This window comes from Mauremys reevesii, linkage group 7, assembly GCF_016161935.1.
Source record: "Mauremys reevesii isolate NIE-2019 linkage group 7, ASM1616193v1, whole genome shotgun sequence".
Classification (NCBI taxonomy): domain Eukaryota; kingdom Metazoa; phylum Chordata; order Testudines; family Geoemydidae; genus Mauremys; species Mauremys reevesii.
The window spans coordinates 10,429,635-10,451,098 of NC_052629.1; the positions used below are offsets into that span (position 1 = coordinate 10,429,635).

Genomic DNA, 21,464 nt, shown 5'->3' on the forward strand with positions numbered 1-21,464 from the left:
ACTGGCTCTGGCTAATCTGGGTTAAAATAACATTAAAGAGATGGCAGCAGAGGTTAAAGCCTATACAGGAGTCTGGGGCTGAACACTACCTACTAACCTGAATTAACTGTATCTTCACTGCTATTTTTAACCACAGTTACCTAACCTGGGTCACAGCTAATCTGAATTTTAAAACACATTTTATTTGCAGTGAAGACCTACTACATTTAGGGTAACTCTAGGATACAAAAATGTGCTCACAGAGGGAAGACTGTCTGGAAATGTAGTACAAAGAGAGGAACAAAGTTCTACCTTCTGCTTCCTTGTTCAGGTCTTGGAACGGGCCATCCTCATTGTTATAAATCAGCTCCCTCATAATTATAGCAAAGCTGTAGACATCCCCCTTTTGGGTCCCATGGAATGGAAATTCCCCCATCCTGAGCAGTTCTGGGGCTGTCCAGTAGAGATCTACAAGGCAAAATAGGAAACAGCAAGGAAGTCTGTGCTCCAGCTGGGTCAAACTCATCATCGGCAAAGAACAGGCTAGACAGCCTTTTAAAATTCTGGGATGGTTTGTGCTTTTATAGTGTCGTCCAACTGAGGATTTCTCTGCCATTTGCAGGCACTCATTCATCCACACAACACCACGGCCTGGTAGCTAGCTAGAGAGATGCAGGCAGCAGCAAGGGCACTCCTTCCTCTCCCCCTCCCCCCAGAAGTGGCAGCAAGACCCCCTTTGGGAGAATAGGGGTAAAAGCCGAGAATGGGCTCCCAGCAGCTGGGAGGGGAAGGCCCACATGTGGAGTCCCCTGTCAGGGTCACAGGGTGGCATAAATGAAGCAGACCCGGCTCCCCTGTGCTAGAACAGGGTCTCCCAGTTCAACCAACTAGGAGGGGAGAGCAGCACCTGCAGCCATAAAGAGCCAGGCTGTCTGGAAGCGGGAGGCAAGAGCAGCAGGAAGCTCCCTGGGAAAGGCTGCCAGAGCCCCCCAGGAGGCGGGGCAGTGCGAACCCGCGGGGGGGAGGAGGTAGGGCGTCTAAGGAGAAAGCCCTGGGAGGTGCTGCTCTGTTAAAAGGGGAGGGGTCTGAGTAAGGCAAAGGTGGAAATCCCCTGGGAGCTGTAGCCCAGAGTGGAGTGAGGAACTGTTGTGGGATTTGTTTGCCTATATCTGAAAAATAAAACTGTGCCTGGAAAGATACTCTGAGTGTGGTAGTGAGGCCTTTATGGGCTGGGGAGAAGTCAACAGCTTAGAGGGTGGTATCGACATGACTCCTCACAGTTGGGGCCTTTGGAGTAAGCACCCTGTTCAGATGCATGAGGCTGTTAACACATCTCAGAGCTATTGTTTCAGCCAGCTACAGACTCAGGCAGACTTCACATCAGTTGCACTTGAGTCACATTTTCAAGCTTTTCTTTGCAACTATAAAGGCTAGAATTGGGGGGGTTTCTCTCTCTCTCTCTCTCTCTCTCTCTCTCTCTCTCTTTTTAATAAATAAAGGCAGCGATTCTCCTGTAATGAAATGATTCTAGAACCTGGGGCTCTAGGCACAGGTCTATAAGAACATAAGAATGGCCATAGTGAGTCAGACCAAAGGTCTGTCTAGCCCAGTATCCTGTCGTTTGTCAGTGGCCCATGCCTGGTGCCCCAGAGGGAATGAACAGAACAGGTAATCACCAACTGATCCATCCCCCATTCCCAGCTTCTGGCAAACAGAGGCTAGGGACACCATCCCCACCCATCCTGGCTAATAGCCATTGATGGACCTATCATGCATGAATTTATCTAGTTCTTTTGTGAACCCTGTTATAGTCTTGGCCTTCACAACTTCCTCTGGCAAATAGTTCCATAGGTTGGCTGTGCGTTGTGTGCAGAAATACTTCCTTTTATTTGTTTTAAACCTGATGCCTATTAATTTCATTAATTACCCCTAGTTCTTGTGTTATGAGAAGGAGTAAATAATACTTCCTTATTTACTTTCTCCACACCAGTCATGATTATATAGACTTCAATCATTTATGCCTTAATTCATCCACAGCTACAGACCAAAAATTATTCACCAAAATTATCAGCAAACATTTTCAAACAACAAATAAATTCTAGAAAATCATAAGCTGCTCAGAGACAATTATTGAGCAAAATAGAGACCAAAACTGATCATATGCGTTATTTGCTGCTATTTGCTCATCTATATGCAGCATTACTGGAATAAAAAAAACCCGTCTGTAATTTCCAAAAGCCGTGTTCCAATCACCAATATTCAAAGAGGTGTTGTAGATAAAATATGTGTGAAGCCCAGTATGAAGGAAAGCATCCACTAGAGCAGGGGTAGGCAACCTATGGCACGCGTGCCAAAGTCGGCACGCGAGCTGATTTTCAGTGGCACTCACACTGCCCGGGTCCTGGCCGGGGGGGCTCTGCATTTTAATTTAATTTTAAATGAAGCTTCTTAAACATTTTAAAAACCTTATTTACTTTACATACAACAATAGTTTAGTTATATATTATAGACTTATAGAAAGAGACCTTCTAAAAACGCTAAAAATTACCGGCACGCAAAACCTTAAATTAGAGTGAAATAGATGAAGACTCAGCACACCACTTCTGAAAGGTTGCCGACCCCTGTGCTAGAGGAATCCATCAATCGTTGTTTTGGTGCATCCCTTGTGCTTGTAATTCTTGTATAATCCTCTTACCTGCATAGTTGGTATTTTTCTCAGTAATTACTCGGTATTTCTTTCCATACTTAAACTCCCATAGCCCAAATCCACACAGTTTCACTTGCATGCGACTATCCACCAAACAGTTAGTAGGTTTCAGATTTCCATGGGAGTTCAATGGGCTTCTGTGAAGAAACAACATCCCCTACAAAAACAGGGACAGTGTGACTATAGAGTGGTGGTTATGGAAGCACCAGGCAGAGTGAAATACCCCCAATGGAATGGCAGGATCTAGTTTTGGCTGTTAGTGCAAGAAACAGCAAGTGTAACCAGCTCTTGGCTCAGCTGGTTCTGGTCAGAAACACCAGGGCTTCCGTCCCTAAATCTCATTGTATCTATGCTAGTCGGGAGCCCTGCTCTAAGAAGAGCCCCAATTCTTAGGGAAGGTTTGGAGAAACTTGGCTTGCTGAGGGCCCAGTCCCAAAAGACTGCATGCTTGTTCTGAGCTAAAGCTATGATGAACTTGGTACCACAAGGAAACCCCTTGGGCGCATAGGTGCTGGAACTAGGGGTGCTGCCGCACCCCCCGGCTTGAAGTGGTTTCCATCACATACGGGTTTTACAGTTTGGTTCAATGGCTCTCAGCACCCCCACTATACAAATTGTTCCAGCCCCCTGCTTGGACAGAATAGTGAAGGACTGTTCCTACCAGAGCCCATGTTGGGGTAGGGGTGATCTCTGGTAAGCTTGTTGGCATGCGTGTAGGTTCTTGTATTGATTTTAATGTGTTTTTTCTATAATGCTTTTACCTTGAGACTCAAACAGGCTTGCTTAGAAAGAGATGTGCAGTAACATATAACTGTAGGCAGTCGTACTGCTAACCGTCTCTGAAGACAAAGCAAGCAGGCCTGCTTGGGCCATCTGTCTCTGCTGGGAATAACACAGTATAGTCATGGGACTGTGCAGCCTGGAAATACCCCAGTCAGGCGAGAGTGAGAGGTGACAGGCAGGGGAGCTGGAAACCTGACAGTGCGTACCCTTGCCGGACCACTGCAGAGAAATACAGGTGAGGTTGTTCTGGAATGTGACATCCCCATCACAGTAGTATGTGAGCACCTCACATTCTTTATCATATTTATCCTGACAACACCCTTGTGAGGTAAGGAAGTACTATTATCCCTATATGGATGGGGCACTGCAAAACAGAGACTTAGGCCCAGAATTTTACAGGTATTTAGGCATTGGGGCACTCAGCATTGTAATGCCCAGCTGATTTAGGAGCCTGTCTTGTTTGCAAAAGGGATTTAGGTGCTTAGAGCCTAAATACCATTGTAAGACTCTTAAGTGCCTAAATCACTGTTGAAAACAAGACAGACTCCTAATCAGTTAGATATTGTGACACTGAGCACCACAATGCCTTTAAAAATCTAGCCTAGGTGACTTGCCCAAGATCATATAGGAGAGTCTGTAGCAGAGATGGGAAATGAACCTCTCTCTCCTACATCTTAGACTTACGCCCTAATCATTAGACCAAAACTTTAGATTACAAACTCCTCAGGGCAGGTACTTATTCCTACTGTGTGTTTGTACAGCACCTAACACAATGGAGCCCCAATCCAGAGGGGCCTTTTTACACTGCTGTCACACAAACAAATCATTTTACTTAGCACTTTTCATTCATTCCTTACTGAAGAAGAAAATTAATGAGGAATGAATTAGAATGGTGTGGCCATACTCCTTCCTGCCCACCTTGGGAGCAGGAGCACCTCAACAAGGGGACAGTCCCTTCACTTTCACAAACCAGACAAAGGCATGTAAGGAAATATTTGCCAGGGCCAGGCGAATAAAGCCAAGTTACAAAAGTGGCTACGTGAGTCATGGGCCATGCACTATGGGTCTTCAAGTAAATGACCAACAAGTATCAGAAACAGAAGCTGTATCATTTGCTAATCTTTCTCCCTTTCTCCTCACTCCCATCTTGTGTCTTAATAACACACACAAACCAGAATCGGACTTTAACAACAAAATCAAAATGGTAAGAGCTGCCACTCAGCATTGAATTCCTTCCCTTCCCCCTGTTTAGAAGCATCTATAAATTTTCAAGCAAAGCTGTATGTAGTAAATACATAATAACAGCCATACTCCAACCCTGGAGCACCCACAGAGTTGGCGCCTCCCCCGCGGCTCGCCTCCTTCCCTGAATATCGGGACAAATGGCGTCCCAATTGTACATTGATTGGGACATGGGACAAAGGGTTAAATATCGGGACATCTGGTCACCCTAATGCCAGGTGCCCCAGAGGGAATGAACAGAACAGGTTATCATCAAGTGATCCATCCCCTGTTGCCCATTCCAGCTTCTGGCAAACAGAGGCTGGGGACACCATCCCTGTCCATCCTAGCTAATAGTCATTGATGAACCTATCCTCCATGAACGTATCTAGTTCTTTTTTGAATGGCCGGTCCAGTCCTGAAGAGCTTACAATGTCAAACAATTTTCACAAAACTTTAGAACTTTTTACATTTTATTTTTAACTGTCCACCCCCCTTTTTTCCTATGTGTAACAAATGTTTAATTTGGGGTTTGTTTAATGGTGTAAGCATAGGTCACTGCAACAGAACTCCCAAATTAATGAAATAAATACATGCAATAAAATAAGGATAATTTGCAATAACAACTTCCTCAACTCCCTATCAAATGCAAACCCAGCACTTCCATCTGGCTCCAACGGGATAGTGTATTATTCTCATTTTTGTCTCTGGCATGTTCAAAGTCCAGAGCAATAAGTGTTTCTAGGCTCCATAACTTTTTAAATAAGGTTTTCTATAAAAAAAAAAACAATTCAATGTCATACTCACATTGACTATATCATAGGCGAGAGAGAGTTTGAATATCCAATCCAATTCAATATCCGAGTTCCTCAAAATGTCCTGAAAAACAAAGACGTTCAGAATGACATTGGACTGAATCTCAGACTGAGATGCAGTGAGCACATGGAACTGAACTCAGCCTATTTGCTCTGTGAAAGTTTATTAGAAATGGAAAACTTATTTCCTAATACACGTGTATGGGTCTCTAAATCAGCAGTTGCTGAGAATAGTCTGCATGTATCACTATTGGGCAAGTGGCAATTCCAACCTTGAGTCAATATTTACATATAAATTCTGTAGAGCTTTATTACACAATAAATTACAGAAGCTGGGAATGGGGGACAGGGGATGGATCACTTGATGATTACCTGTTCTGTTCATTCCCTCTGGGACACCTGGCACTGGCTACTGTCGGAAGCAGGGCCCGCTCCAGGGGTTTTGCCGCCCCAAGCAGCCAAAAAAAAAAAGCCGTGATCGTGATCTGCAGCAATTCAGCGGGAGGTCCTTCGCTCCGAGCAGGAGTGAGGGACCCTCCACTGAATTGCCACCAAATAGCTGGAGGGGCCGCCCCAAGCACCTGCTTGCTAAGCTGGTGCCTGGAGCCGGCCCTGGTCGGAAGACAGGATACTGGGCTAGATGGACCCTTGGTCTGACCCAGTAGGGCCGTTCTTATGTTTTATGTAATAAGCTGAGGAAATAAGATGTTTCTTGGTCAATAAGATGTCCTAACACTCACTGCCTCTGTGGTGTAATGTCTCTGTTTTTTTATTGTTCTCCAGGGTGCTATTCTGCTTCTCATATCTGGTATTCACAAAATGGTTGCACATAAGAAAGAACTGAACACTAAAGCAATGAAGATGCAGAGGAGTAGGAAGGGACATGTGCACTTGAAGTCCTAGCTATTAGAAGCCAGGAAAGTCCTGATATCAACAGAGCAAGAGTAGGCAGCAAAAACAGCTAACAAACAAAAAGTGGGGGGGAAATATCAGTCCTGGCTGACCTGGCTAGAGCTCAGAAGAGCTCTTTTGCGAGCTCTCTTAAATGATGCTGGTGTTCTCACCTTTAGGCTTCCTTTCTTGCAGTACTCTGTAATAATACAGATATTTGGAATTTCAGTGCATATACCAAAGAAGGTCACCAGATTCTCATGCCGCAACTCGCGCATCTGAAAGCAAAGAGGCCTCGTTAAACACATTTGTTTGGTTTTAGCCCACGAAAGCTTATGCTCAAATAAATGTGTTAGTCTTTAAGGTACCACAAGTACTCCTGTTCTTTTTGCGGATACAGACTAACACGGCTGCTACTCTGAAACCTGACATTTGTTTACATTACAGCACCACCCCTCAATTGGTCCTTAGTCGTTGTGTACTAGAAGAATCCTACAAGGTAGAAATGAAAAGGTCATTAGCTCATCCTTGTCCAAAGCTGGCTAGTTCAGAAATGCTTCTACAATATATTTTCTATTCCTGAGACGAGTCTTGCTTCAGATGATTCAAGCATTTGAGCTTCCACCATTTCCAGGAGTCTATTCCAGCCCCCAGGAGTCTATTCTAGTCTGATAGATTACCACTATTAGGACAATCCCCATTATTTCAGCTTAATATCTTCTTCACAGCCCCTAAAAATACCCCATTGGACCACCCTGGACAATTCCTCTCCCTTATTAATGCTTCTATCTTGAAGATGGAGAAGGCAGTTATTTCTCTAGTTTATCTTCACAGTATAAATATTTAGTCCTTTGAGGACAGATCCTGACACCCTTACTCACATTGAATAGAACTGTGAACCATGATTAGCCCCATTGAAATCAATAGGATTACTTCAGGAGTAAGATTAACACTCAACATGAGAAAAGGTATCACAATCTGGCCCAGGAGCTCTCCTAAAATATCAGTCCCTCCTGTCACTCAGTTAAGTCCTATTTGTTATTGGTCTTCTCCTCCAACTTGTCAATACCTTTTTAATATAGAGGTGCTCAAAACCAAAATGCATGACACTGATGAAGCCTAAGTAGAATCCAATCTTCTCCCAAATTCAACACCAACAAAATATTGCAGGCTCTGGATGTGAATTTCAGCTTGCTAAAGATAGATGGACCTGTTGCCCGATTCAGCAGTACCTACAGTATGTTTGTGACATAATTTGCATTTCATTTCAGTCGGGCATAGGAGGACATGTTGAGGTTGAACCTTACCATCTGAACTTCGTGAAGGACTGACTGTTTCCGAATCCAGGCATCTATTTGGTTATCAATGTACCCGATTGCAACAAGAGTTCCCTGAAATAAATATTCAGAAAGGTGGAATCCAACATATAGTACTTTAACACAGAAACTGTTTGGAAGAGATCTGCACAAAAAGGTTATGAAGGCACCTATGAGAAAACATAGTATGTGCTTAGAAGTTTAGAACTCCCATATGTTAAAATGGCTAAAAGTACCTTTCCCTGTACAGACACGCAGCCATAAGAGATGACCAATATGAGCTTCACTGTACAAGGTATTGGATTACTAACTTGCCCAGTGACAGACAAAGTTGAAACTGCCTTTTAAATCAATTTTTAAGAGTTCTGAGGGAAGGATGCCAAATTTATATTGGGAAACCAGCTGACTGTAACAAAGCATGGTAGTCCAATGAAGATCCTGTGCTAACAGTCAAATTACCAATGGTTATCACAGACCATACAGTCCAGAAGTGGTTTTAATTTAGGTTCTCTTGTATAACATGCTGCCCAATGATGTTAATCGATATAGCATATATTTTCAGAACAACTTTCTGCAGATGAAATTATGTACTCATGGAGGAGTTACCAAGAACTGTAATGCTGTCATAGTATATATACTTTATTATATAGCCAGTAAGTTAAGACTCATAAGATATGTCATGCTTTTGGAAGGCCAATTATGCTACCCAAAAACTCTGACTCCATCTCTGTCAAAATTTCATATAGGACATTTCTGCAATCTGCCATTTTTGGCAAAGAAGAGTTGGACATTTATCAGTAACCTTAGTAAATTAGTACCATCAGTTTCACAGTCCTACCTGTGAATCCTGAGAACTACTGTGACTTTTATTCTTTTGGCCATCTTGTGCCCTATTCACCTGTACAGAGCACCCAAAGCCGCACAAAGGAAACCAAAAAGGACACAGTTAACATAACAGCAGAAAGTACACCTACTGAAGCTCATCTAATCTCCCTTTGTAGTCGTACCTGGTAAAGACCTATTGTGGTATAAAATACATCTTTCCCCTGCTTGTCCTTCAACCCAGACCGCCAATTGCTTGAAAATATCAAACTGGACCCAACACTTTCTTGTCCTTTAGACACTGGTGTGCTTGTTTGTGATAGCTCAAAATGATCCTTTAGGAGAAAACACAAGAGACGTGATACTGTTAAAACTTCATAAATAACCTAGTTAAATTTTGACAAACCTAAGACTTGCCCATATTGACAAAGACAAACTGATGAGGAAGAAACCCAGTAATGGGTTTTCCTGCAGTGCTTACCATAAATGATAAAGACAAAACACTGGTAATGACAAGCAAGATGCCTTCCAAACCTATGTAGAAGGAAATCACATACGCTTGGGCTTCACTCCTATACAGAGGACCAGCACAAAGTATATGACCCACATAAATAGAAATGGGCAAAAAAATTTCATGAGAAATAGTTGTTTTTTTCCCCCCACACAAAAAAATGCAGATTTGGGTTGACCAAAACAATTCACAAATTCAGATCCATTTTGGCTAATTGTTTCAGTCAAAAAAATAATAATTCAGAAATGTCAAAACAGTTCAATTTTGGAATTTCCGAAACTAAATGTTTTGACTTTTCGTTTTGGAAAAATATTTCATTTTGGCATTTCCCTCAATTTTACTTTTAATAAAATCATGAAAACATGTTTTTAAATGAATTTTTTTTTACTTTTTCAGTTCTCTGAAAAAGATTGAGAACAATCATTTCTGACTAACCTGACTTTTTTTTTTATTTTTCTGTTCAGCCAGTGAACTGAAGAAATCGGCATTCATAAAGGTCTATATTTAAGCCCTGATGGTTATGTCCAGGGTTGACATATGGCTAATATGAGCCCTCTCCAAACAATTTTCAACTAAGGTATAAGTAGAACTGTTGTGCTGAATATGCCTTGTGTTGCTCCTCTGGATAGCAGTGAATTTCACCCATTAGTGAGTAATATGCTGAGAAAATGTTTTAGAAATCATTGGGAAAAAGTGTACCTGACATAACACTGCCAGACAACACAGATCAGATCAACACAGTATAAGGATCCAGTCCTGTACTGAGCATCTACTGCTGCAAAGTAATCACTCCAGATTCCATCAGCATAACCCAGGGCATGGTTTGACCCATTAACTTCTTAGGTCCTGACACTGCACTAACTTCAAGCATAAGAATAGGCCTACTGATTTTAATAAGACTACTTAAGCGCTTAAAGTAAGAACATGCTTATGTACTTTGCTGTAAGTAAATTTCTCCAACTTCATGACAAAAGCATGGTCAATTGTTAAAATGATGACAAACTTATGGATCCCTTCTCTCAGAGTATCATTTATAACTGGTGTGATTCCTGGTACTTCAAGGTCTTGCTTTACCTTATGATCTTTAAGCATAATAATATCATTGTAGTTTATTTTCCACCAGATGTCATCCATTTGCTTTTGCAGCTTCCTTTCCTGAATCTTTAAAAACACCATTATGCTGACAGCTCCTGAGACTGTTACCAACAGGACGACAATCAGAATGGTCACTGGCGTACCTGTTAAAGACATGACACAGATCATCCCCAGCTATATGGAGGCAGATAAAAATCTTGATGGCACAACCAAACAGGTGATTTTTTTCAGGAGTAAGTTGTCACCTTGCTTCATATTGATATCATATGCTTGGTTGATCCCTGGTTCCAATCCAGGGGCTTTGCACCACTCAGGCAGCATAAAACAGCTGGAACCCCAGTTTAATTGGCTCCTTGCGGAGAATCCAGCGGAATAATGCCCTTCTAACATTTCCTACATAGCCACCCTCCTCCTGACTTTCAGAGACGCGGATTACTCACTGCTCATACTGGCTTCAACTGGAGATGTCGGTGCTCACCACTTGTGAAAATCAGCCCTAAGTGTCACTAGTTGTGAACCCCCAGAATGGAAATCACCAAAGATTAGCAGACACCTTTTCAAATATTAGCCTACATTTAAAAAAAAAGAAGCCTAAATATGGATGTAGTACTGACACCTAAATAATAGCCTAATTTTCAGAAGTCTGAGCACACAATAGCTCTACTTATTTAAGTGCATAAATATGGATTTAGGTATGTACATTTAAGTATCCGTTTTTTAAAATCTTGGTCCTAAGTCTCAGCCTCTCTTTGTCTCAATTTCCCTATAAAATGAGGATGGTATATTGTAGACACACTCACAAAGTTTCTCCTTTTCTGAGGTATTGTGAGGTTTCATTAATTAATGTTTATAAAAAGCTTCTTTGATCTTTGAATGAAAGATGCTAAATAGCAGCAAAGTATTTCCTTTGTTTCTTTCCCCTTCCCATGTGCCCAAGAGTGCTGATCTCATTAAGTATGACCATACTCACTTATAACTGACGTTTTACACTGTTCATTATAAAACCCACAGTACGGTCTGTCTTTGGGAGGAAAGGCAGCCAGCCAGCTGATGTAGGCAATTTCCGTGGTTGGGCTATAGATGGAGACAGATAAATGTAAGTGCCCATTTCTATTACCTTTTCTCCATTCCTAAAGTTATTTTCCAACGGGGAACTCAAAATTGGCATCATTTCTAAAGCTCATAAATTCTAGAACTGATCGGAAAATGTGATTTTCGCCCTCCCTCCCCTCCCCCCCATAAATTTCTATCAGAAAAAAAATCCTTTTGAAATGTTTTGATCAAAAATTTCTGATTTTCTGCAAGAGTTTTTTAAACTCCCTTGGAAGCCTATTCCAGAGCTTAACTATCCATATATAGTAGTTAGAAAGTTTTTCCTAATATCTAACCCAGTGTTTCTCAAACTGGGATCGCCGCTTGTGTAGGGAAAGCCCCTGGCGGGCCAGGCCAATTTATTTACCTGCCCCATCCACAGGTCCGGCCGATCGCAGCTCCCACTGGCCACGGTTCATTGCTCCAGGCCAATGGGAGCGGCGCGGGCTGAGGAACATACTGGCCGCCACTTCCAGCAGCCCCCATTGGCCTGCAGCGGCGAACCGCAGCCAGTGGGAGCTGTGATTGGCCGGACCTGTGGAAGGGGCAGGTAAACAAACCAGCCCGGCCCGCCAGGGGCTTTCCCTACACAAGCAGCGACCCTAGTTTGAGAAACCCTGATCTAACCTAAAGCTCCCTTGCTGTAGATTAAGCCCTTTACTTCTTGTCCTACCTGCAGTGGACATGGAGAACAATTGAGCACAGGCTCCTCTCAGTCTTCTTTTCTCAAGACAAAACATGCCCTGTTTTTTACCTTTCCTTATAGGTCAGGTTTTCTAAAGTTTTTGTATTTTCACTGAAAAATATTACCCACAGTACCTGATTGTTTTTCTCTCGACATCATAATTAAGAATAGGAACAAACTGTGATGAATTCCCAGCTTTCTGCAGACAATATACAGAGTAATCCATCCACCTCTCACCTGATTCATCGATATACACCAGGCCAGTAACCCCTGGAAAGATAAAAGAGTACATCGCATACTCACTCAACACTGCTGGGCTTTTTTTGGATCAAGGTTAATTCCATGTTCCTTCTTTAGCATTAGTAGCTAACAGGCTGGTGGTGGTAGGGAGCTGACACCTAGCTAAGCACAAGCCAGGCACCCTCCAAGTGAGCCTGCCTGAACCATAGCATAGACCTAAGAAAGAGGGCTGTGGAGCCCTGGAACCAAAGGGAGGAAGTGTAGGAGTTCAAGAACCTGACGACTGGTGGACCAGAGAAGCCTGCTTGAATTGCAGCACTGGCCCATGAAAGAGGGCTTTGGAACCCTTTCAACCAAGGGGGAAGGAGTTGTCAGTTCCGGAGCGGGGCAGGACTTTTCTCTGGAAAAGCTAACGCTAAAGCCTTTTCAGAGAAGCCAGGGGACTGCCGTGGGACTGGGAGAGCTGCCCAGCTCAAAGGGAACTGGAGGGGAACCAGGAACCTGATTTGCACCAAGAGTGAACTGGAGCTGAAGATGTCTGGTGCCCAAGTAAGCTTCAGGGACCCATTTTCAATAGAAGACGACACCCTGCTAACTATGGAGCTGGTCAACATTTTTTAAAGTTAAAAAATTTCAAAGCAGTTTTGGAAACAAACAGTTTATACAGACAAGAAACAGTTCTAACTAAAGCAGCTCTGGGTATGTAGTGCCCAACTACAACCCCTTCCTTACTTTCTTGGTATTTGTTTTGATAAACCCCAGCACAATAATGCTTCATTGCCATTTCTGCAAAAAGGGGAACATGGGAAGCACACCTTGGCCAGCACTAAAACTCTTTGTTTGTTTGTTTGTTTTTAAATGACAGACGTGGGGGTTGCTAAGAGCTAGTGTTTTGCTAAGGTATAAAAAGAAAGAAAAATGAATGGTTACAAGCAAGCCACCATTTTTGCAAAAAATAAATAAATTGGATAATAGTTCTAGTTCTCTGGATTGAGTTCCTCTGGATTTACACTCCGATAACTGAGAGCAGAATCCAACCTTACACACATTTGCAAACCTTCTACAATTCATCAGTATTTAAAAATGGGGGGGGTTAGAAAAAAGGATTAATTTGAACTAAGATGTTACTTTGCACACTGCCCAGAGCAAATCAAGAAAATCTTCCCTCTAAGACAATCAGAAGTGTGCTAACTCATGAGAGGCTTAGTTTCAGTCAGTTGCATGTGATTGACAAATCTCCCCATCAGCAGCTTACCATACAAACGGGTTTTGTTGTAGCCTTTCAAAGTGTTGACAAGTGCCCGTCCATCGCCGATATCTTTCCCTTCTTTTAACATTTCCCTTACGGACAAGGCATAAAGCAGGACTGCATCGTGCAGGTAGGCAGAGTAAGAACTCACCTGAAAAGCGCAAAATGGAAAAGCAATGTTTCAGCTCCAGAGATAAAGGACTTAGACAGAAGGGCCTTCTCCCTAGAGAATGAATATAGGGTTTGCTTACAAAATTTGCTGGATCATTTTCATATAAACCTTATAGGAATGATACTAAACCCTGGGACAAAGTCAACAGTGAATTTCTGAGCCAAATTCAGCCCTGGAATAAGCAGGTGCAATTTTCCATTGACTGCAATTGGAGCTGTGTCCACATACGAATTTGATCCTCTGTATAGAAAAGCAACCAGAATCACTGGCCAGATAGGACGGCATGAAAGTGAAGGAAAATCTCTATAGAAATGGTTCAAGTCACCCTTCTACTTAATTGGCAATATCACCACCACCCACTGACAATCAATAAATGGGTGACCCACATGTGTTTCTGATCTCAGGCCACCTCATTCAAGTAACTACTCCTGGTGGAATCAACAGAACTACACACACAAGTTGCACAAGAGGGAGATGGCCCTTGGTCTGAATTGAACCCAGTGGCCACACGTGCAGCAATTAGAGAGGGCCATATCAAACCTCTTCTTCTGAAGAAAGTGAGCTGCAAAATGGCTGTCCCTTCAGTTTTTCATGGACCTGCTTCAGAAAATCTGAATACATAGTGTATCCTCCATAAGGGTTGAGGGAAATCAGAAACACTGGCTGGTAGGCTTCAAGCACACTGCTGTTCTTCTCTCTGCTTAGTGCCTCTTTCAAAAAATTGTCCTGAAAGAGAAAGATGAGTTGAGGGTACAAGCAAGTGACTTAAAGTGATGGTGCTCTTAGTTCAAAGTGCAGTTATTGAGCTTGGGCTTGAACTGTGATCTGCTAGCACAAACTGGGGTGCAGAGTCAGGGCCATCTTTACTGTACGTTGGTTGATAAAGATTTCTTGCTACAACATTTTTAATGTCAATTCTCTGCTGGTGACAGGTTCCAGATTGATAAAAACAAGTGCTAATAAACCAGCTTGGAGCAATACTCGCCAGGTTGCCACTGACCTGCTGCAAAACGAAGAACACAAATTCCCCATTCACCAGCCCTAGAAGTTTGGCCTCTAGCATAATAGACCTGACATCCGAAGGGCTGCAGATTAAAACAATAACTGCAAGAGAAAAAGGTGTGTTTAGTCATTTGCTCCCCATCCGTTCACCAAATTAAAAAAAATGGACAAGACAATCAGAGCTGCCAATCAACATTAGGATGATTTTTAAAAAGCTGAGTTAAATTACATGGCTCATGATTACACATTGAACATATTTATTGCTTTAGCCAGCATGGACCAATGTCAGTCGAAAGCTCTTTGTCATGAACCTGTGTAAATGAAACATGCATGGCTCACTGGGGCTTTCAGTGGTAGCTAGAAAGTAAGGAACGAGGATCCTATACACTTTACCCACTACTTACTCATGTGAGTAGTCCCATTGAAGTCAATGTGATTTGTCATGTGAGAAAGGGTAACTGTTATGAATAAGGGTTGCCAGGGTCACATGCTTCTCTCTGCTACACACAGTAGAGAGGTAGAAAAATCTGTAGTAATTTACTCCAGGAAAAAAAATAGCAAATCCACTGTGTAGCTCAAAACCCACTGAGTGGTACATTCCCATCAATAGACACATGGCAGCAACCAAAGACAGCCATGAAACATCTGGAGATGTAGGTCACCAGCAAGTGGCAATTTGAGAGGATCAATACATTGCCTCACAAAAAGTGTTTTTGTTTGTTTGTTTTGTTGTTTTTATTTATTTTTATTTTTATTTTTTTTTCTGTCAAGGAGGGTTTCAATACAAAATAAAAATATGTGGAAAAAATTATCAAAGACATTTTTTATTTGCAATATTTTTAAACAAAAATTCCTGAGAAGAAAAAAGAAAGTTATTTTTTTGTTTTGAAATTCTGGATTCCTGCCTTCACCACCATCCCCTCCCCCTCTCCCACCCTGACTTTCTGACCTTTATCTAATTTGTGTCAGTTGGAAAAGAGTAACAAAATGTTCTCTCTGGCAGTAAGAGAAAGTAACAACCCCAATTCCTCCTGCTCTTTATGAGGTACACATTATCTCTTCCCCCTCTGCACTGGTTTGTATTGGCATGGCCCTAAACAGTCAGATGAACCTCTGCAACGGATCAGAGGAATTCTTCCCCTCTTCTGATCCTTTGCTCTTCAGAATAGTTTCTCTGACTTATGCCACGTATCGCCTATGCAGCTCAAAAAGGGGCAATAGGTTCTAGTCGGCCTTGTATTCTTGTCTTCTGAAGTGCTAACTTTGGTGTCATAGAATGGCATTTGTAGGAGAGATTTATTGTACTGTCAGTTTCACATGTGGATATTTTCTATGTAGTAAGAGCAACAAACTAATCTTCCACAAGTAGAGCAAAATCCTTATGCTGTATCTTGTCATTCTCATCTAGTTACAAAGGGAAAATCAGAACACACTTTCAAGATGCTGTAGGTGCCAAAGAGAAAGTCAGTAGGACTGTCAAAGATCAGCTTCTCATGAGCCTAGGGGTGAATGGAAATGACCCAGCTGGGGTCTGTAGCCAACATTGCAATTGGGCACAGCAATTATATTCAGCTTCATCGCTTTTCTGATGTAACATGTTTATTTGAGTTAATATCTTTCTTCACTTCTCCTTAAAGATGATGTGCTAATAAGGGAAGGGTGTGAAGGCTAAATATAAGGAAAAGCTTTCTGTAATCATGCCTTTCAAAACACAAGCGGAAAAAAAATCGTATTGTAGCTGCAAGCAACAGGCAAAACCTGCTGCTTGCTGCAGAGCTAAACCATGTGCTGATGTGAAATAATTCTCATCTACCCGAACATTTGGATACTGGCGTTCCAATGAGCACACAAGCATTTTGCTTCCGAATTGTGCACTGCCACAGCAAACAGCTTTTAAACCAGATTAGGTTTCTGTATGATAAGGATCAAGAAGAACCTTGATCACATACTTACAGTAATATAACAAAGGTCTTCCATTGTTTTAGTGGAAATATTTAAAACATTCTTTTTTCCCCGAACTTTATTATGTTTTTCAACCAAAAAAATAAAAAGTTGTGTGATTTCAAAAACTGTTTTTAATAAAATTTAGTTTTTGAAAACAAAAAGATTATCAAAACCCAATAGTTTTAATAAAAACCAAATTGTGTTTTGCTTTTTAAAATAAAATGTTTGGGGTTTGTTGGTGCTGTGGGTGTTGAAAATGTAGGAAACGTTGACCAAAATTAAACTTGTTCACAAAAATGCTTGATGAAATATTTTTGGCCAGCTCTAGTTAACAGGTCAATTAATTTGTTTTGGACAGGTTGTCTTCTCCTCTCCCCTGTGACCAGATTTGGAAAAGCTGTGTCCATAGGCCGAGTTTTCATGAATGCAGAAAGCTGACCTGTGTAACTGTGCCACCAGGGAATACTGACACACATTGTCAGCAGCGTGATGGGAAGGACATGGTGTCCATTGAATGGCAGGGAGAGAGCTTTCTCTATTTCTATGAGCAACTGGAGCGCCTTGCGTGATTCAAGTGCTTTATGTAGTCCTATGGGCCAATCCCTGCATGTGTGCAGCTCGATCAGGCTGAGCCCTGAGTGGCTCAGGGCTCGTCTACACTACCACGAGGGGTCGATCTAAGATACGCAACTTCAGCCACGTAAATAGTGTAGCTGAAGTCGACGTACTCAGATCTACTTACCACGGTGTCTTCGCTGCGATAAGTCAACAGCTGACACTGTAGTGTAGACAAGCCCTTAGTGTGGAGAAGGATGCCCTCAGACCACGGAGTGGGAGAGTGTTCTGTGCACAGGGGACAGCATGGAAGAACGTGTGCGCAGAAGATGCAGACAAGCAGGTGAATGGGGTTGCGATCTGTCACGGATCCACAGGATCACTGCTAAGGCCCCAGATTTGGGACAGTCTCAAGAAGGAACTCTTTCAGTAAGCCAGCCCCCCAAGGGATCTCACACATCCCTCCAGGGTAAGCTACATGGCTTCACTGCCTCCTTAAACTGGATCTCTGGGCCGGCAGCACTCCTGCTTCACACCATGAGCTCTGTTCAGCGAGTCCAACTGAAACGGACCCCCATGGAGACCTGTATATTCTTCGTGGACTAATGCACCTCTCCGAACATGTGCCGTAACCCTCACACAGCATTGCCAAATCAGTAGGGGTTTATTAGTCATCTGGAACACAGCATAGGAAGTCCCTAGGTTAGCCTAGAGGAATGAAGGTTAAAGCATAGTCCATTCTGGTTAGCCTAGAGCCCAACCAAGCCACAGAGAAATCCATTGTTCAAGTTCCGTCTCTCCAGAACCCCGTGTGCCCCCGATTGCCTCTCACAACCCACACTTAAACCCTACCCAGTCCTTTATTCTCGAGATGGGGAAATGCCACTCAGCCGCCCAGCTGAGAGACAGGGAAGTTCATATCCCTCTGGGGCGTTGCTTGCTAGATGTCAGTGACCAGGCAACTGGCTCTGCCATTGTTTTCTCAAGAAATCCACTGATATGGAACGTAAGCCCTAGACAAATAGGCACAATTCACACCTGTGTCTTAGCCTGCCCCAAGAGCAAACAGTCTTTTTCCACCCACCAGGTAACAATGCAACATACAGGGGACACTGAGGCGCAAACAGGACCCATAAAAATATTTCAAAAAATTCCCACTTTGTCATACCACCCCCGGTGAAGCAAAGGGGTGAAGGAGGAGAGGGACCCCAGACAATGAGCTAAGAGGTGGCTAAGTAGGATGGAATTCAGGAAATTCTGAAATTTTGCCATTTGTTTTTATCTGGATCACTCTTCAGGGCAGGGAGTGTCTCCTGTTCGTACACTGTGTGGTGCTTAGCACAATGCTCTGTGCAAATCACAATGAACCCAGTTAAGTCAGTGTCGCTGGTTTCCAGGTTCCACTCACACTAACACAATCTTGCTGCTGCCATCTCACCCAGAGAGGAATGTTTCGTATTTATAGTGCCTTGCGTGCCTTACTCCACAGCTAGTGAGAACATATCAACCATCCTCTAACTCACTCACAGCTGAGATTTTGAAAAAAAAAATTATATGTACACACAGAGAGAGAGAGAAATAATTCTAAAATAATAATGTAGAATATACACCAAGAAGTAGTCAATTCAGGCTTCCTGATAGAGTTTCTTTCCTTAAGCATAAAAATGACTAAGCTCCATGCAACGCTGTGCATCTCATTTCCTGTGACCTACATATGAGAGACAAGCTAAGGGCAAAATTCTTGTTCTGCCAGGTTGATTTGACAATCACATTCCACTCCCATAGTCTATTCCCATCGACATGTTATTCAGGGGGGGTGCAAGGATGTTTCGCGCCCTAGGCAAAACTTCCACCTTGCGCCCCACTCCCCCCCGAGCCCTGTGGCAGCTCTCCGCCACCCCAACCGCCCTAAGGTGCCCCCCGCGCGGCAGCTCCCCACCTCAGCTCACCTCTGCTCCACCTCCTCCCCGAGCATGCCGTCGCCGCTCCACTTCTCCCGCCTCCTAGGCTTGCAGCGCCAATCAGCTGTTTGGCGCCGCAAGCCTGGGAGGGAGAGAAGCAGAGTGGGGCAGCGTGCAGAGGGGAGGAGGTGGAGCAGAAGTGAGCTGGGGTGGGGAGATCCCCTGCGTGCCACCCCACCCCCCCTTACTTGCCACAGGCGGCCCTCCCCACCACCCCCTGCCCCAGCTCCCTCCGCCTCAGTGCCAACAACGACCGCAGTGGCCGAAGATCCAGCCACCGCGGTCGCCGCCGAAGGACCTGAAATGCCGCCCCCCAAATGCTAGCGCCCTAGGCAACCGCCTAGGTCGCCTAATGGGTTGCACTGGCCCTGATGTTATTACACAAATATGAGTCAAGATATACTCGGCGGGAGGCTTGGACTGAGTCAGAACCTGGGCTTAGTATGCAATGTAGACATACCCTAATAGCCCACTAGGTTTAATAAAATTATACCAGATAAGCTTCCAGATTGATACAAGTAACGTGTTGTAGTAATTTTTCATTCATCTGTATTTGGCAAAGTTCGACATGTAGTCCCTTTAAAGCCAGCCAGTATAAAACACTTTGAAACTGGAACTTACTTCTGGCAACAGACGATATGTACTTGAGGTTTTCCTGGTGGAGACTTGGATCTTCTGTGTTGTATCTGACTTTAGCAGTGATAGTGATATTGACTTGGAGTTGGTTTTCGACTGACATCCAGAGTTCATCAATTTTCTCCCCGGTGGAAGCATCAGATGAACCTCCAAATAATCCAACATATTTCCAGCCAAAATACTGTAGACTTTTATGCAGAACTTCCCCTATCCTTTGCAGAGGGGAGACAAGTTTGACGTAGGTGTCATATAGATCTGCATTGTCCAGCTTTGCACCCTGGCCAACAAATCCAAACCAGGGAATATTCCAATGAGAAGCCAGCAAACCAGTAACCTAGATGGCAACAAAAAGTGTTTTTTTCAGACATATTATTTAATGTCAGTATTTAAAATGCAAAGGTTGGACTGATAAGTAGCAGTGAATTGTTTTGATTAATAAGACTTATTGGCATCTGCTTCTCCTCTCACACCGGTTTTATACAGTCACTCCATTAATTTCAATTTACACCAGTGTGAAACCAGAAAAAGCCCCCATATTGTTGTAGAACAATGATGCTATATAGCTGAAGAACTAGCTTATCCTCTGTAAAGCCCAAGAATTGGGAGTTAATATTGTATGAACCAAATTAATCTCTGGTTAACTCCATTGACTTCAACATTCCAAATTCTTCCCTCGCCCCTCAAATTAAGTTCTAAGAGCTCGACTCGTGCCACAAAATGAGGATTCAAATCAAGATTTTGGACATCCCCATGTCTGTGGTTGTTCGATACGGAGACTTAGTTTGGTCCATTACAAAGGTAGGAATCATTTTCAAAATTCAGAACAACAAAAGATCAGAAATGACTGTGCAAGTTACACAAATTCACACTGCGCTGGTTACTTACATAAATCACGTTGCATTGTTTCTGTTCAACACAGGCTATTTGAAATTAGTGCATAGTCAGGATTGAAATTCACTTTTCTTGAGAATTCACAGTACTAAACCTGGAGTACTAGGAAGTTCTTAGAATGAAAACATGAAAGTGTCAGAAACATGGTAAAATCAAAGTTCACTTTCAAATTCAAATGAGGACTGAAATATTTCACGCTGCAGGCTCTATTCTGTGGAAAGAGAAAGTTCAGCGGTGCCAGTTTGACATTTCATTAATGAAGTCTATTAAAGGGGTCCCGGTGATATAGGGGCCATTGGTCCGGGGGGCTCTGCATTTTAATTTAATTTTAAAGGAAGCTTCTTAAACATTTTAAAAACCTTATTTACTTTACATACAAAAATAGTTTAGTTATATATTATAGACTTATAGAAAGAGACCTTCTAAAAACGCTAAAATGTATTACTGGCACGCAAAACCTTAAATTAGAGTGAATAGATGAAGACTCGGCACACCACTTCTGAAAGGTTGCCGACCCCTCTGCTAGGCTCTGTACATACACACAGTAAGAGACAGTTCCTATCCTGAAGAGTTCACTGTGTAACTGGATACAAGATGCAACAAGTGTGTGTGACAAACAGGAGGAAATAGGGGAGAAGGAAAGACAAAAGTAACAAAATTGGAGCAGACAGTTCCATAGGTAGCTATTGCATCTTTTAGTGGCCCCAGACAGACCAGCATTTCATACTTTCTCTTAGCAAGGAGATGTATGTTCCAGTAACTCAGAAATGGCTGAACAAAAATACTCCATGCTTAGAAAGCAGCTAGTCTTCTATGAGGAATTTGTCTTAGGTTTGGGAATGGTTAGTCATGGAGAAATTAAAAATAAAACAATTATAAGTGATTAAGCAAATACAA

General features: G+C 42.8%; 1 protein-coding gene across 3 annotated transcripts in view; it reads right to left on the bottom strand.

Annotated features, from left to right (window-relative positions):
• LOC120369188 (guanylate cyclase 2G-like) overlaps window positions 1-21,464 on the bottom strand; it is a 54,327-nt gene that overhangs the window by 16,052 nt on the left and 16,811 nt on the right. For 2 of the 3 annotated variants that reach the window (XR_005582991.1, XM_039482175.1), the window contains exons 2-14: window positions 19,662-20,010; window positions 14,579-14,682; window positions 14,119-14,304; window positions 13,413-13,557; window positions 12,052-12,187; window positions 11,111-11,214; window positions 10,120-10,283; window positions 8,720-8,869; window positions 7,704-7,787; window positions 6,570-6,674; window positions 5,498-5,569; window positions 2,675-2,843; window positions 292-447 (exon numbers count right to left, since the gene is read on the bottom strand). Coding sequence is in view for 2 of the 3 variants with exons in the window: in XM_039482175.1 (XP_039338109.1) it covers window positions 292-447; window positions 2,675-2,843; window positions 5,498-5,569; window positions 6,570-6,674; window positions 7,704-7,787; window positions 8,720-8,869; window positions 10,120-10,283; window positions 11,111-11,214; window positions 12,052-12,187; window positions 13,413-13,557; window positions 14,119-14,304; window positions 14,579-14,682; window positions 19,662-20,010 (1,924 nt within the window). In the remaining variant the exon portion in view is untranslated. Of the gene's footprint in view, window positions 1-291; window positions 448-2,674; window positions 2,844-5,497; window positions 5,570-6,569; window positions 6,675-7,703; window positions 7,788-8,719; window positions 8,870-10,119; window positions 10,284-11,110; window positions 11,215-12,051; window positions 12,188-13,412; window positions 13,558-14,118; window positions 14,305-14,578; window positions 14,683-19,661; window positions 20,011-20,561; window positions 20,680-21,464 lie in introns of all 3 variants that reach the window. The other variant, XM_039482176.1, reaches the window with a different exon arrangement.